The 17,797-nt window shown below is 41.8% G+C and overlaps 1 protein-coding gene across 1 annotated transcript in view; it reads left to right on the forward strand.

Moving 5' to 3' along the window:
* B3GALTL (beta 1,3-galactosyltransferase-like) overlaps positions 1 to 17,797 on the forward strand; it is a 100,907-nt gene that overhangs the window by 28,506 nt on the left and 54,604 nt on the right. The window contains exons 4-6 of the mRNA XM_010835910.1: positions 7,279 to 7,355; positions 7,854 to 7,965; positions 16,158 to 16,294. Of these exons, the coding sequence (XP_010834212.1) occupies positions 7,279 to 7,355; positions 7,854 to 7,965; positions 16,158 to 16,294 (326 nt within the window). The remainder of the gene's footprint in view (positions 1 to 7,278; positions 7,356 to 7,853; positions 7,966 to 16,157; positions 16,295 to 17,797) is intronic.

Genomic DNA, 17,797 nt, shown 5'->3' on the forward strand with positions numbered 1-17,797 from the left:
GGTCACACGGCTTGGCATGCAGGATCTTAGTTCCCCAACCAGGGAGCAGTGGAAGCATGGAGTCTTCACTGGACCTCCAGGGAAGTCCTGAAGTGATCACCAGCTCTCCTTCCCCTGGTGGTGACAGTCAGGACCAGATGCGGTGGCAGCACATGCTGGTGTGTGGAGGTGACACCCGGTGGAGTGACCTCTTCCTTGTGATTCCCTGTGGTCGGGCCCCTGCATGAGCTGCCCTCCAGGAGGCCTATGCTGGGATCAAGGGACACTGTACGTTCCTTTCTGCAGCCACATCAGCAGCCACCATGAAAACACAAGCCAGGCAGCAGACTGCCCTGGTTGGAAAGTTTGGGTTTGTTGTGACATCTGAACTGAGCCTTGAAGTACTGTTTGCTGGACTCCTGCCTGGGGTGGCTGCAGGGACTCCCACGGATGGAGACAGTGAACTGGGGTCTCTTGGGATGTTAGCAGAGGGCTCAGTCCATGGGCTCGCTAAGAGTCGGATACGACTGAGCAACTTCACTTTCACTTTTTACTTTCATGCATTGGAGAAGGAAATGGCAACCTACTCCAGTGTTCTTGCCTGGAGAATCCCAGGGACAGGGGAGCCTGGTGGGCTGCCATCTGTGGGGTCACACAGAATCGGACATGACTGAAGCGACTTAGCAGCAGCAGCAGCAGCAGCCACTCTGAGCTCACACAGCACCCTGAGTTCCTATTTGGGAAGGTGGGCTTGGTGGGATTAGAGAGACTCCTAACACGTGGGGCTGGGGTCTGCAGTGGAGACCCTCGAGGAGGGTTCACATCTACAGGAGTGACCACAGCTGACTTTTATTGAGTGCCTGCTAGTGGTAAAGAACCCACCTGCCAGTGCAGGAGACGTAAGAGACTTGAGTTTGATCCCTGGGTCGGGAAGATCCCCTGGAGGAGGGCATGGCAACCCACTCCAGTATGCTTGCCTGGAGAATCCCATGGACGGAGGAGCCTGGAGGGCTACAGTCCATGGAGTCTCACAGAGTTGGACACGACTGCAGGGACTTAGCACACACTGTCATCTTTGTTTTACTTTGTGCTCGTGTCAGTGCACTCTGCCACTTTTGAAGCCTCAGCTCGTCTAAGTTATTATGTGGTTTCTGTAACTCTCCCCATTTGCAGAGAGGAAACCAAGGCCTCGCGGGATTCAGCAACCTGCCCGTGCTCCCATCCCTCATAAGAGGTGCTGTCAGGTCTGCCTCTCAGTTCTGGCCTGTCTCCCGACACGCAGGTGGGGCCTTAACCTCAGGGCCAGGCAGCAGATCACTGCGGCTGCTGTGTGCAAGTAACTCCATGCCTGTGCCCTCTCTCACTTTACCTGGCTTAATTTTTTTTTAATACCATTTTTTTGTTGACAGTGTATTCTAGATTTCTTTGCTTAATGCCTGCCTCCTTCATTAGAACTTGAGATCCAAGAGGGCAGGGACTCTGCCCTATGTTTGCACAGTTGTTTGCTGTCATCCTAGAACAGTACCTGGCACATAGCAGTTGCTCAACAAATACCATACAATCAATAATAATATTAGTAACCATCACATTCAAGCATGTGCCAAGTGCTTGGCATATATTAACTCACTTGATCCCCAGGACTGTTGTTACCCTCGTATTAGAGGTGAGAGAACAGACCACAGGCAGGTCTGGGAACTTGCTCAAGGCTGCAGGGTTCAGAAGAGCTGGAACTAGGATTCTGATGTAAGCACTTTGGCTCCAGAAATCAGGTTCCTAAAATGCTAAACTTCACTGCCTTTCATGAATGAGTGAATGATTATTTAAAGCAGGTTTTATGAACCATAAAAATGTATTTAGTAGAGCATTTCAAAGTAAATAAATTACATAAATTAAAATAAATTACATCAATGATGAGGTAATATTTTTCTCTTGTTAAGAAATGACAGTTAATGATTAAGACAAATTTCTGGGGGAAAATATATTTAATATAGGCTTAGATTCTTGGAAGGTTTGTTATTATAGCATTACATGTAATCTGCTGGTCCACAAATGAATGGTGGGTTTTTAAAGGCTAGTAAATCTGTCTGATATATGTTCCCAACAAGATATTATGCATCTCTATTATTATCCTCATAAGATAGGCCTACTTCATATGGAAGAAATTATAACAATAAACAGATGTTAATTTTTGTCATGATTTATTTGTTAGTCTAAAAGCTCAGTTCAGTGCCTAAAAACTATGTAATTGTTGGGCTTTGGAAATGCATTTGAACTGGGATCAGTCTTAAAACACAATTCAGTCCTTTAGAATGTTTGCCTAATACTAACAAATGTCTTGGGTTTTGCTTTCTGAGTACTTGGTCTTAATAATGAGACTGAATTAGACCATAAACTCATGTACTGCCAGGCTTATATTTTATATTAAGGTATGGGTGGCGCTAGTGGTAAAGAACCCACCTCCCAGTGCAGGAGACCTAAGAGACCTGGGTTCAATCCCTGGGCCAGGGAGATACCCTGGAGGAGGGCATGGCAACCCACTCCAGTATTCTTGCCTGGAGAATCCCATGGACAGAGGAGCCTGGCGGGTGATGGTCCATAGGGTCAAAAAGAGTTGGACACGACTGAAGCGACTTAGCTCACATGCAAGGACAAGTTACATATTTTGGGAAATAGTCTGTTGACAAGGGAAAAGGAAAGCATCACAGACTTAAATTAGTGGATTTTTTTTTTTTTTTTTTCTCGAGAGAGTCAGAAGGACTAAAGTGGTCCCAAACCAAATTTGTCTAATAATTAAAGTTACTTATGACATTTAAAATATTAATCTGCTTTGATCTACATTCACATGTTGGCATTTTCATTCATACTACTGATATTTCTAGATATAAATTTTGAATGATTGCTCCCTCCATATCAAGAATAATGGGCTTTTTCCTCTCAGAGCATCTTCAGATGCTCAGCTGTGGATTCTGAACCTTTTCGTGAATGAAGATGATGAATATGTATGAGAGCCAGGTAACAAGGGAGAGTGTTGGTTTTGAATTTTTGGTTCCCAGTAATTATTAGTGTCTTTAAATTCGAATGTGCCTTGAGAAAAAAAATTCAAAGGAAGTACTGTGGGACGGTTCTGTAGGCTTTCTGACTTCAAAGTGCTTATTAGGATAGAAGCAGATGCCTGCTAGAAATGTAGATTTTTGGTTCAATGAGACAAATAGAATTAAAGTATTTAAATTACCGTGATCAACTTTTCCATTTAAAAAAATTTTCCTTTTCTGTCATTTACCCTGATTTGATTATTTGTATTTTTAGTTCCCTTATGCTTGCCTCTGAAATGGTATTATCTCATTTTTGATAGAATTTTACCTTCAGCTTTTAGGTTTGACATAGTAGCATGGTTATAAGTGTTCTTTAGGTTGGTGAGAGGCAGTACTCCACACATCAGTGCCATAGCGTCTAGCTTTTACTCCAAAGGGCTCTGTTGATAGAACATTTTCTTACTTTTCCCTTGATTTTTTGTTTAAAAACTCTTTCTTATTCAGCCAGGCATTACATTTTAAAAAGTGGTCTTTGTGTCCAAAAGTGCTTTAAGCTGTTGATATGGTACTTCAAAGAGGTGTAAGTCTTGTAGTATGGATAGAACAGACAGAAAGAATGTAAATTATTACAGTCTCAAGTGCTAAGAACTGAGATAAGATCTTTGATGGAACATTTTTTGTTAGCTTTTAAATTATTTTATCTCAGGGAGCTAATAAGGGCTTCCCAGGTGGCGCGGTGGTAAAGAATCTGCCTGCCAACGTAGGAGATGCAAGAGACATGGGTTTGATTCCTGGGTCTGGAAGATCCCCTGGAGGAGAAAATGGCAACCTGCTCCTGTATTCTTGCCAGGATGATCCCATGGGCAGAGGAGCCTGGGGTACTACGGTCCATGGGTTGCAGAGAGCCGGACTGAGCACACCCACACCATGCTAATATTTGGTTGGCCAAAAAGTTGATTTGCGTTTTTCTATAATACCTTACAGAAAACTCTGAATGAACATCTTGGCCAACTCAATACATATGAATATGTGTGTATCTAAGTCTGGGTCTGTTGTGCATACAGACGAGAATACATAAATACACACACATACATACATACATATATACACACATATGTATATATAAAACAAGAATAAAAGCTATTGGTACTTTCTGAGGATTAATAGACAAAACTTTGTAAGTAAAATGTTATTGTTCAGTTGCCGAGCTCTCCTGTCCTTCACTATGTCCTGGAGTTTGCTCAAATTCGTGTCCATTGAGTTGGTGATACTATCTAACCATCTCATTCTCTGTCTCCCTTTTCTCCTCTTGCCCTCAATCTTTCCCAGCATCAATGAGTCAGCTCTTTGCATCAGGTGGCCAAAGTATTGGAGCTTCAGCATTAATGTTTCCAATGAGTATTCAGAATTGATTTTCATTAGGATTGACAGGTTTGATCTCCTTGCTGTCCCCGGAACCCTCAAGAAAGTCTTCTCCAACGCCACAATTTGAAAGGACCAGTTTTTCAGTGCTCAGCCTTCTTTATGGTCCAACTCTCACAAATGGCCTTGGCTTATTCAAGATCCTGTTTTTGAGTATCAAGTGAGGACCTAGTTTATATTTTGAGACGTATTTGGAGATAGTTGTCAACATAGAACACTAGTTTTTGAAATATTTCTATTTGGAGATGCAGAGGTACAGAAAACTTGGCTGCCATTTTTGTGTTAACCAACTGAAGCAAATAGAAATCCAGGCATGTGATTTAGTAAACAAAAAGTAATAGAGATAGGAAAGATTGTAACCCACTAGTAATCCAGAGAACTTATTTTAGTCTAGACTTTAACTCCTCTTTTACTGCCTAAACCTTTGTCTGCTGCACTTCTATCATCCTGACCTTTGCATCTTTGCCTGGCAAGGGCCCTCACAGTCTTTCTGCTGAAGTTACTTGTCTGGTGTCATGGCAATGCTTGTTGCCATCCCTTGTATATTTCCTGTAACTTGCCATGTAACTCAGAAGGGTGGCTCTTGTTTGGAAGCCACATTTTTGTATTTATTTTTGCTGAAAACAGATTTTTACTTAAAAGATAGTTTAAAGTGTATATGTAATCATTTCATCATTCTGACACAAATATTTTCATTTTTCTGGCTCCCTTATGCTCTCTGTTTTGTTTTGCATGGTTGGAGTTATGTCTGTTTTAATATTTAATGTAAAGACATTCCCATTGTCATAATGTCTTCATTATTGTAATTTCATTTGCTACATAAAAGCGCATTTGCTACTTATTTTCTTGTAAGACTTTTTTTTTTAAGTGTCTTCTGTGTTTCTTTTCTAGCTAGTGCATATTAGCATGGTCCCAATTAGTTTGAGAGAACTCCAGGATGTAGTGAAGGACAGGGAAGCCTGGCATGTTGCAGTCCATGGGGTTGCAGAGAGTTGGAACACAACATAGTGACTGAGCAACAAATAATTATTTGAAATTTTAATGCATGTGTTAAAGTTATTAGTTATCTTCACACATGATTTTTTTCTCTGATATAATCCCCTATGAATATGTGTGTGGTATATATTTGTGTATTTATGGCATATATATGTATGTAGCATATAGCTATATATGTGTACATGTATAGATATGGCATATATGTGTGCATATATGTGTATAAAACATACAGCTAGTATGTGTATATGTATACATATAACACATTTTGAAAGACAGTGAGAATTACTTCATTATTCAGAATCAACAGTAGGAAAGCCCAGAGTTATATTGGGTAGCTGCTAATTCAAACTTCAGGGTTTGCTTTTCTCTGTAACATGCCATATTGTTAGTGTGATGTAACCTTCAGTTCAGTTCAGTTCAGTTCAGTCGTGTCCGACTCTTTGTGACCCCATGAATCGCAGCACGCCAGGCCTCCCTGTCCATCACCAACTCCCGGAGTTCACTCAAACTCACGTCCATCGAGTCAGTGATGCCATCCAGCCATCTCATCCTCTGTCGTCCCCTTCTCCTCCTGCCCCCAATCCCTCCCAGCATCAGTCTTTTCCAATGAGTCAACTCTTCGCATGAGGTGGCCAAAGTACTGAAGTTTCAGCTTTAGCATCATTCCTTCCAAAGAAATCCCAGGGCTGATCTCCTTTCGGATGGACTGGTTGGATCTCCTTGTAGTCCACGGGACTCTCGAGTCTTCTCCAACACCACAGTCCAAAAGCATCAATTCTTCGGCGCTCAGCCTTCTTCACAGTCCAACTCTCACATCCATACATGACCACTGGAAAAACCATAGCCTTGAGTAGATGTAACCTTAGGTTACTGTTTTTACATTTCATATTTGTACATGAAAGTTAAAAAATACTATATAAAATGAAGAAATAAGACATATTTGATAGTTCAAAGATTTATATTGAAAATCATTCTTTCTTAAATAATAAGCTTATATGAACTTCAAGAATGGTATGGAATCTACTTTAGTGTGGTAATATTTCAAATAGTTAAACATGTATCCTTAAAGTCTTTTGCCTGTAATAGTTACCTGGATATAGCTTGTATAAAGCACAGAATATGCTGGAGTTTGTTGTGGGGGTGTTCAAGCATATTATATGTCTGACTTTTGGCTTGTCACAACTGCAAATAGATTGAATACTGCTTAATCGTTTTATATTTATAGCTTAAAAAATATGAGTCTCTATGTATATGTATATGCATGTATATATAGCTATAGTTGTGTCTATTTCTGGATCTTCATTCTTACTAAGTTTATAGATTTTGAAATTCCATCATTATGCTGTAACTGTTGTTGCCTGAGTACTTAAGGATTCTATTTCTAGTTTTCAGAACTGAAGCTCTTCATTATGATGGTGTTTTAGTGTTTTTAGGGCATTCTAAAATTTTTTTCTTCCTATGAAATAAATTGTATATTATTCCTTTTGTTTAGCCGAAGTGTTTTATTTTCCATTTTCCACACGCTTCCTCCGTTGGGTACACAGTAAAAGCTGTGTTTATACCTCTGAGTTTTCCCTCACTTGCCCTGGGCTCTTCCCTTCCAGTCCTCTTTGCAGATATGCAAATTTCAGGGCTCCAGCGCTGTCTGGAGCCTAGGCGCTGGGGAGTTTGTGTGGGTTCAGTTGAAGTCCTTCATTTCTAGTGGCTCCTGAAGAGAACAAAAAAGAGTAGTATGAAGAATAAAATGTCAGATCTTTAAAAATACCTGGTTTGAAATTTGAGTCTTTTAAAGAAATCTTTGTGGTCATATTGTATTATTTATTTTTTGCTCTGATGGTTGTTTCTTCAGGAAATGCCCACTGTGCTCCTCCTTCACCAGCTGGCTCAGCAGGAAGGCGCGTGGACCATACTTCCGCTGTTACCGCAGTATGTTGCCCATGAAATGTGCTCATTATTGGCATCTCTACCTGACACTTGCAGGCTCCCTTGTTTTCTCACTAACTGTGTTTTTCCCGAGAGTCAGCAAGTAAAGTCATTGGATTCTATGACTGCTGCCTTGATCAGATTTCTTAATGATTGATTCTTAATCATGAATAGCTTATATTTTTAAATGTTTCTGTCTTAAAAGATATAATATCAGTATATTTGATATTTTGAGACTGATTTTGAGATCTGTTGAGCTGGGGTTTGTCATGGAAAGAGTTAACTTGAACTCTGGCTGTTCCACAAACCATTAGTATCTGGCTTTTCTATTAATATAAGCTGAAACTGTACATGGAAGAAAAATATAGGGTAAAAAATTCAGATTTCTTGCTATTTTATATGTCCTGTATTTACTTCCTGCTTTCTCTTCCTTAGTAAGTTTTAAACCTTGTTATCAACTCACTTTATAAAAATGATTACTAGAATCTTTCTTTTTCTCAGCTTTTCTGTAACATATAGCAGAAATTCATCATGGATTTTCTTCTGTGAAGAAGATACAAGAATACAAATTGTACAACTCTTAGAAACACTCAGAAGATATGACCCATCAAAGGTAAATACAACTTCAAGTATTTTTTTTTTTTTTGCATGGAGAAAGTGCTTAAAGGAAGTTTAATTTTGATTAAGAGGTTTTTCAGTCTAATAAAAACACTTAATTTAAAATTAAGAAGAACAAAATAGGCCGCTCTCACCCTGTGATATGCAGCATATTATATGGAATGTGTATCTCTCTCAATAAACTTGCTTTAACTTTAAAGAAAAAAGAATGAAATAGCAGTTAAATATCTGGAAGCAATGTTAAATAATTCTCTTTGAGGTTTGGAGCTGTCAGACAGATGGAACTTACAATGAGCCGTTTCTAAATGGAAAAAAAAACTATATGTTTTACCAGTTTTAGAGAATTAAGAAAACTATAAACCAGAGTTAAGAAATAAGTTCCAATTCGTTATTTCTCTTTATCAACAATGACCACATATTGTTTTAGGTAAGAAATAACTTTGAGTACCAACTGTGTGTTGGGCACTATGATAGCAGGAGCTTGGACAGACAGACAAGGGTCTTGACTGAATGGATGGTGCAGAGGAGCAGGGGGTGATGGACCATTGAAGAAGCAGTTACAGTTAAAAGTGAGACATCTTTTAAGGGAAACACTGGGCGTTGTTAGAAGTAACACAGCAGGGCATCAGATCTTATCTGGGAAGGTCATGACATAATGTGACATTTAACCTGAGTCCCGTGGAGTGAGTAGGAGTTAATAGGAGAGAGAACTCTAAGCAGAGGGAACAGTATCTGAGGTCTGGAGGTGAGACAGAAATACCTTGTGAGAAAAGTTCACCCCTGCCTTCATATTTTAACATTTTATCTCATGCAGATAGGATGTTGCAGATGGATCATGTTTACCTCTGAGTTCTGAGTGCTGAACACAGTGTTTAACACTTACTAGGTGGTCAGTAATGGAGAAGGCGATGGCACCCCATTCCAGTACTCTTGCCTGGAAAATCCCATGGACGGAGGAGCCTGGTAGGCTGCAGTCCATGAGGTCACTAAGAGTCGGACACAACTGAGCAACTTCACTTTCACTTTTCACTTTCATGCATCGGAGAAGGAAATGGCAACCCACTCCAGTGTTCTTGCCTGGAGAATCCCAGGGACGGGGGAGCCTGGTGGGCTGCCATCTATGGGGTCACACAGAGTCGGACACGACTGAAGTGACTTAGCAGCAGCAGCAGGTGGTTAGTAAATATGTGTGTGTGTGTGTGTGTGTGTATGCTCAATCGTGTCTGACTCTTTGCAACCTCATGGACTGTAGCCTGCTAGGCTCCTCTGTCCATGGGATTTCCCAGGCAAGGATACTGGGGTGGGTTGCCACGCTCTCCTCCAGGGGATCTTCCTGACTCAGGGATAAAACCTGCATCTCCTGTGTCTTCTGCATTGGCAGGTGGATTCTTTACCACTGAGCCACCTGGGAAGCCCTAAATGTTTGTGTAGGACTGAGTAACTGAAACGTCAGCTAACCTGCTGGGCTACATGCAGTGTCTCTGGAGGTTCACAGGCAGCTCTGCAGCTTTGTGGAGGGTAAATTAGGCTGTTCAGTTCTCTTGGAGAAGCTCAGGTTATGCCCTGATCACTTAATGGGATTCTTCCAATGTGGAATAAGCGGAATTGGGTCCTTTCTGGTATTGCTAGACATCCACCCCACTCCTGTTCTGATGCCCACTCCAGAAGTGAATCAGATTCATTGAGAGTACAGAAAAGGAGCCATGGCTTCCCAGTGCCCGCAGGGTTTGTTGATGTGGACACACACAGAATTGGGCAACGGTGACCATTAGGTTGGTTTCTCAAACGCTGCAAAGTTTGTTACTACAATAAAACCACTGGTCTTGATGCTTTTTAAATGCTGTGAGGACCCATTATGATTTCTTTTCATGCTTTTGATTTCTGGGGAAACACAGATGTAATTGAATGCGAAAGTTGTTAGGTTAAAAAAATAATTCCTTCAAAGGAGAGAAGATTTATGAACGTGTCTCATCTGGTCTTTTCAGATGGTGCTGAGCAGTGTCTGTGTGCTGTGGGCCACATTTTATGTAAAACATTTGTTAGGCTTTTATGTTTTCCTTTGACTTGAGAAAAACTCCCAGCTCTTTTTTGGAATGTAGGAGTTTTAATCGCCTCCTAGTGTTTGCTTCACCTGGAGATTATTTTTTTCCATTATCCATAGCTCTAATTCTGTACAGAAGATGGTGACTCACTGTACTTTTTAATGAAAATTGGAATGATAAATTTAAAAGTTCAGAGCAAGTTCATGAAAAGCAAGTACAGAACAGAGGTAAAATAAGATATTTTCTTCTTTTGTGAGCTCTACCACATGAAAAAAAGTCAAGGATGTTTTATTTCATTTAAAACTAGTACTAGGGAATAAAAATTACATGATGTTGAAGTTAGCTTAAACCAGTGTTTTTTTCCCCCCGACCATATGAAATTTTAGGAAAAAAGTATAAAGTAAACCTAGTTTTGACACTGACACAAATAAACTATATTAAAATAATGTGTTAGAGTATCATTATTTCATTGGATTCTGACATTGTTTCCCTTCAATATCTTGTCATTCTCACTAATCAAATTTATGCTGTTATACAATATTTTAAAGGAAAAGCTTTAATCTTTATTACAGTAATTAATCTCTGTTAATTGCCTTTCTGGGTGATTTCTATAAATTTCTATATCTTATTGAAGTCTTTCAGGTTTTTTCCCCTACAGTATGCTTTTATTATGTGTGCATTTGCTGAAATGTCTTTAATTTTTAATTCTTAATAGAGGTAAAACATGAGTTCTGGCAAAGAGTAATTCTAAGATAGTAATAGAACACTGAGTTATTCTTTTACAGTTTGTCTTAATAGTCTTTATGAAGAAGCCATTAAGCAAATTACTGGGCTTCCCTGGTGGCTCAGCTGGTAAAGAATCCACCTGCAGTGCGGAGACCTGGATTCGATTCCTGGGTTGGGAAGATCCCCTAGAGAAGGGAATGGCTACGCATTCCAGTATTCTGGCCTGGAGAATCCCATGGACGGTATAGTCCGTGGGGTTGCAAAGAGGGACACAACAGGGAGTGCTTCTTCACAGAATATGTATTAATTTCTCCCTTGCTGCTAAGTCGCTTCAGTCGTGTCCGACTCTGTGCGACCCCATAGATGGCAGCCCACCAGGCTCCCCCGTCCCTGGGATTCTCCAGGCAAGAACACTGGAGTGGCTTGCCATTTCCTTCTCCAATGCAGGAAAGTGAAAAGTGAAAGTGAAGTCGCTCAGTCGTGTCTGACTCTTAGCGACCCCATGGACTGCAGCCCACCAGGCTCCTCCATCCATGGGATTCTCCAGGCAAGAGTACTGGAGTGGGTTGCCATTGCCTTCTCCCAATTTCTCCCTTAGAGTAGTTTATAATATGCATCTATGCTTAGTTGCTCAGTTGTGTCCAACTCTGCTACCCCAAGGACTGCAGCCCCAAGGACTGCAGCACCGACAGGCTCCTCTGTCCATGCGGATTCTCCAGGCAAGACAAGAATAGTGGAGTGGGTTGCCATGCCCTTCTCCAGGGGATCTTCCCCACCCGGGATCGAACCCAGGTCTCCTGCATTGCAGGAGGATTCTTTACTGTCTGAGCCACCAGGGAAGCCCACTTTACAGTATAACCCCCCACAAAAATATTGAAAAACAGTCTTATATACTAGATAGCTAAACACTGCTATTAATCATTAAAATATAAAAACATGTTCTGCATAAATTTATGTTTGGAACAGGAGATTATAATAGTGGGAGATTATTGGGAAAAGTGCTAAAATATACTGAAAATTGAAATGATAAAATTATTTATTTATGATGAAGTGTTTATTTTCTTTAAATAAGCTATATTTACATGGTATGTTAAATGTGATTTTCATGTTGATTAATGTTTAGTCATTTGAACTTTTTTTAATATAAATTTATTTATTTTAATTGGAGGCTAATTACTTTACAATATTGTATTGGTTTTGCCATACATTGACATGAATCCGCTACGGGTGTACATGTGTTCCCCATCCTGAACCCCTCTCCCACCTCCCTCCCCATCCCATCCCTCTGGGTCTTTCCAGTGCACCAGCCCCGAGCATTCTGTATCATGCATCGAACCTGGACTGGCGATTCATTTCACATATGATATTATACATGTTTCAATGTTGTTCTCCCAAATCATCTCACCCTCGCCCTCTCCCACAGAGTCCAAAAGACTGTTCTATACATCCGTGTCTCTTTTGCTGTCTCACATACAGGGTTATCGAGTCATTTGAATTTTTAAGAAGATGTTGAATTTTCTATCTTAAGCCAAGGTTATTTGCTTTATAATTACTTCCCTTGCCCAGTGGTGACTTCATATATCCATAAAGTGTTGGGAAGAAATCCTCGGGTAACGAGGAACTTAGACCTTTCATGTCTGCTCATTTATGACTTGTTGCTGAACTGACCCAGACTGAGACGGGGAGGTGTTTGAAATACAGCCATGAGCAGAAGAGGGCTCTTAGGAGACAGCACTGTCTCTCTCCTGCTTTTATTTTCTGATAAGGAATAGGGAGGGAGCTCGTGATGGCTGGATAACAGAAAATACTACCAAGCTTTAGAGCTTCGGGTACTTAACGATTCTGCTGACGTTTCTTTAATGGTTACCTTTGAAAGCTCTCCCAGGATTGGTGCATCATTTAACACAAAACTTGGAGCACCTGGGGCAGGTGAGGTAGCCTGCAAATAGAGCGGAGAGCGAAATGGACACCACCCCAGGTCACAAGGAGGGCGTGTTCATAATGATGCAGGGGAGACAGGAGGTAGGCAGACCTGAAATACTGCATCAGATGGTATAAGTGCTGGGGAGGAAAGAACACAAAATGAGAGGGATGCCAGATAGGCTGGGATGGACTTCCTTCTCTGTTTAGGGTATTTAGGAAGAACTTCACAGCTCACGTCAGTTTGAGCCACGTGTGAAGGAGCCAAGGGAGTGAGTTTTGTGCTCTCTGATCCTGTGCCCACAGCCCACGTACCCAACAGGAGCTGCAGACTCACCCAGTTCAAACATGAACTCTGCATTCCCCTTTGTTCCTCTTCCACATCAGTCTCCCGCATCTCGGAAATGGCATCCCTGTCTATCAGCCTTTCCCTTCTCCAGTGGGTCTTCCCAACCCAGGAATCGAACTGGGGTCTCCTGCATTGCAGGCGGATTCTTTACCAGCTTCAGCTACCAGCGAAAGCCCTGGTATCTCTTGTATTGGGGTTGGCCAAAAAGTCTGTTTGGGTTTTTCTGTACAAACTCAAACTTCTTGGCCAACCCAATATTATTAATGTCTGATATTCACTTGAATTCCTAATTTTAGCTATTGCATTATTCAGTTTTAGAATTTCTATCTGGCTCTTATTTATAGGTTCTAGTTCTTTGGTAAAAATCATCTTTTCATCTATTTTCTTAACCATATTAACTATAGTTTAACTGCAAAATCTGATATGTGAAGCTCTAGTTCTCATTTTTATGTTTTTGGTGTGGTCCTGTTTCTTGGTGTGCAGGGTTAATTTTCACTAAATGTCAGCTATTTGATGTGAAAAACTGAAGAGATTGTGGGTGGTATCCCTTCCTACAGGAACATTTGATCTTCTCCGGGGTTGTAGACCTTGTTTGGGTAGGTCTGTTTACAGACTGCCCTTACCCGTAGACCCTTTCTCCTGGTAGACCCTGTACTCCAGCCTTGGGCTCCCAGAACTACTGCTGAAGTTTCCCTCTGCTTAGATTTTAGCCACCTCACTGCTGTTTCCCACTGGGTTCTTGTGTTTTCCTCTTGGTTTTCGTGTAGCCTAGGAGTTGAAGGGAGATTGCAGGCAGAATTTTGGCGTCACTCCTTTGGGATCCCCGTCAACCTCGACCTCCGTGGCAGCCTCCGGCCCCAGCTCTGTCTCTGCGGTGCAGCCAAACAGGAGCCCCCAGTTGCCACTCTGTTCTGTGCTGTCCTTTGCTCTTGTTCAGTCGCTCAGTCTTGTCCAACTCTGCGACCCCATGGACCGTAGCACGCCAAGCCTCACTGTCCATCACCAACTCCCGGAGCTTGCTCAAACTCATGTCCATTGAGTCAGTGATGGCATCCAACCATCTCGTCCTCTGTCCTCCCCTTCTCCTCCTGCCTTCAGTCTTTCCCAGCATCAGGGTCTTTTCCAATGAGTCAGCTCTTTGCATCAGGTGGCCAAAGTATTGGAGCTTCAGCATCAGTCTTTCCAATTTAATATTCAGGGTTGATTTCCTTTAGGATTGACAGGTTTGATCTCTTTGCTGTCCAGGGGACTCAAGAGTCTTCTCCAGCACCACAGTTCAAAAACATCAATTCTTTGGTGCTCAGTCAGCCTTCTTTATGATCCAACTGTCACAGCTGTATACGACTACTGGAGAAACCATAGCTTTGACTATATGGACCTTGTTCGGCAAAGGGATGTCTCTGCTTTAATACACTGTCTAGGTTTGTCATAGCTTTTCCTTTGCTCTGAGAACTAGCAAATTCCTCGAGGGTAAAGAAGATGAATATGAGGTTCCCATGGGTGGGCTCCCTTGCTCTCTGGGATGTTAACCCTCACATCCTGTTTGCCTGTTGCTTTCTGATGCCCTCAGTCATTTGCTCTAAGAATTTCTCCAGCTGTTGTACTTGTTCTTGGTGGGAGAGCAGGTCTGACCCAGGCTGTTCTCTTGTGACACATGAACCCTGGTCTCTCTTCGGCTTCTCTTTCGTACCTTGTTTCCCATATCCAGTATCTTCCAGCCACACTGGACTAAATATTTTCATCAAATATATATCAAGTTTTTTTTTTTTTTTTCCCACCTCAGGGACTTTATATCAACTGCCCTACCTGTTCGTCCCCAGATGTGTGCTCAGCTTAGTGATCTTAAAGCTGAGTTCAGCAGTTATCTCCTAAGAGGGTCCCTCTTTTTCCAGGGTGGTCCCCGTCACTCTGTTTTATTTTCATTGTAGCACATGCAGTCACTATCTGAACTCATTTTATTTTCCTGCTTGCTTTCTGTCTCCCCACTGTTGTATAAGCTCTGTTCCCACCTGGTATGGGATAAATGTTAAATGTCAAAGTGAAGTGAAGTCGGTCAGTCGTGTCCAACTCTTTGCGACCCCATGGACTGTAGCCTATCAGGCTCCTCCATCCATGGGATTTTCCAGGCAAGAGTGCTGGAGTGGGGTGCCATTGTCTTTTCCAGGGGATCCTCCCAACCCAGGAATGAACCCGGGTCTCCCTCATTGCAGGCAGACGCTTTACCGTCTGAGCCACCAGCCATCAATTTGTTAATTGATAACAAATAATAAATGTTAATTGAATGAATGAATAAAATAAGCACTGATTCTGGCAGGAATTTTCTGTTGTCTCCTTCCTCTCATCTTTCAAGCACCAGAGGGTGGGGACCGCTCTGCAGCCATGGGCTCCATGCTGGCTCCTGCCATGTCACTCATGGCTCTTTCCTGACCCCTCATACCTGGGAGAGTTATGGTCCCTTTGGCAAATAAACCTCTTGAATTATCCTAATTTGAGTGTGTCATCTTTCAGCCTACTGACTCTGCTTTGGTCAATAAAAATAATTGAACCCAGGTCTCCCACATTGCAGGCACAGCCTTTACCAGCTGAGCCACTAGGGAAGCCCAAGAATACTGGAGTGGGTAGCCTATCCCTTCCCTAGTGGATCTTCCCAACCCAGGAATCAAACCAGGGGCTCTTGCATTGCAGGTGGACTCTTTACCAACTGAGCTATCAGGGAAGCCAGTAAAAATAAATTAGTATATAAATTTCTACATTTGATTGTTTTTATATTCAAGTTGTATTCATAGACTATCACTTTGTTCCTAAATTCGTTAAATAAATGTTGAACTAAACAAAAAAAAAGGAACAGTTTTCTTTAATAGTATTTTGATAAGAAATATTCTATAAAATAACATTTTTGTGTTTATAATGTAATGACTAACATTTTGTTCATCCTGATGGTGTGATCTTAAATTGCTTTCTTCATAGACAAAGATTCTGCTGTATTCATTATCATATGAGTATCATATTTTTGTTAAAATTCTTTAAAAATATATAATCTGTGCTTATGCTTTATCACTCAGAATATTTAACTAAAACTAATGGTACTTATTTGTTTTGGGTCTTGCCTGAATGGCTTTTAAAATTTTTTTTTCTATCTTTATTTAACAGGAATGGTTTTTAGGAAAAGCATTACATGACGAAGAATCTACAATAATTCACCATTATGCCTTTTCTGAAAATCCTACAGTTTTTAAATATCCTGACTTGGCTGCCGGCTGGGCCCTTAGTATCCCACTGGTAAACAAGTAAGAATTTATTAGACTTTTTTTCATTTCATTTTGTGTATGAATCACCTTTTATTTTGCTAAGTCTTGTAACTGGTGGATCTGAGTGAGCTTTTCAGCAGAGATAGCGAGTGGTAGAGCAGGGAGACGGGAAGCAGGAGCCAGACACAGAGGCTCCATCCCTTACTCGTCCTGTCTCAGGGCTCAGCTGCTCTGTGCTTCCTCTTCCTTACCTGCTGCAAAATGAGGTGAATGATGAACTGTGAGACTGAGGAGGCCGCATGAGTGCTCAGGACTCTATACCCAGGAGGGTGACCACTGCTGTCAGTGGACCTGGTGACCTCCAGGCGTGACTTTGTCAGTAAGGAAATGAATCCGCAGCATGCCTGTGCGGCTGGGTTGACGTCTGGTTATGTTCATGTGTATATACATGAATTTAAACGGGGCCCGGGCAGAAGATGCTGTAGATAATCGTACCTGGCTATTTGTGTGATAATCCCAGTGATGCTTTTGTGATGTGAAAGGAGAAGGTAAATTGTAATTCAGGGGAAATATGGCTGTTGACAGCCCTCTTAACCTGAATAATTCAGATTATTTGTGAGTTTTTGTTCTTTCAGGAATGGAGAGTTGATAATGCAAATGTGGTTTTTATTTCTACAAAGATTAAAGTGTTTCTATTATTTCTTAGACTAAGTGCCCTGCTTCTAGGGGTTGGAGCCCTGAAAAGCTTTTTAGCCCATTGTAGATGTAGAAGGTTGGAGAAGGCAATGGCAGCCCACTCCAGTGTTCTTGCCTGGAGAATCCCATGGACGGAGGAGCCATGGGGTGCAGTCCATGGGGTCGCAAAGAGTCGGACATGACTGAACAACTTCACTTTCACTTTTCACTTCCGTGCGTTGGAGAAGGAAATGGCAACCCACTCCAGTGTTCTTGCCTGGAGAATCCTATGGACAGAGGAGCCTGGCAGGCCTTGGTCCATAGAGTCTTCAAAGAGTAGACGCAACTGAAGCAACTTTACATAAATGCACAACTAGAGACTAAGGATTAGCATACTCCACGGTTAGAGGCTCCAGGGGATCTTCCCGGCCCGGGGATTGAACCCAGGTCTCTTAGGCCCTGCACCTGGGATGTGTCTAGTTGGATCCTATCCGGTTAAAGTTGATGGGGACAACTTAAGGCGTCTACAACCTCTGGACCATAAACAGCTGCCAGGGAACTTTAGGGCATCAGTTGGGACCAAACTAACTCTGACTCTGGAGACCTCTTTATTGACCTAAAAAATTAATCAAAATCAGAATTCTCTTAGAAGGCTCTGTCTTGTGTGGTTAGTCAACAGCGCCCACTGCAGGAGTGTTTATTCTCCGTGTCTCCTTTCCTTGACTGATGACTCAGTAGGTAGGGCAACGATTTATAGTTACTTATGAATTTCTTCTGCTCAGTTCAGTTCAATCACTCAGTCGTGTCTGACTCTTTGTGACCCCATGGACTGCAGCACACCAGGCCTCCCTGTCCATTACCAACTCC

This window comes from Bison bison, unplaced genomic scaffold (genome assembly GCF_000754665.1).
Source record: "Bison bison bison isolate TAMUID 2011002044 unplaced genomic scaffold, Bison_UMD1.0 scf7180017864056, whole genome shotgun sequence".
NCBI classification, from domain to species: domain Eukaryota; kingdom Metazoa; phylum Chordata; class Mammalia; order Artiodactyla; family Bovidae; genus Bison; species Bison bison.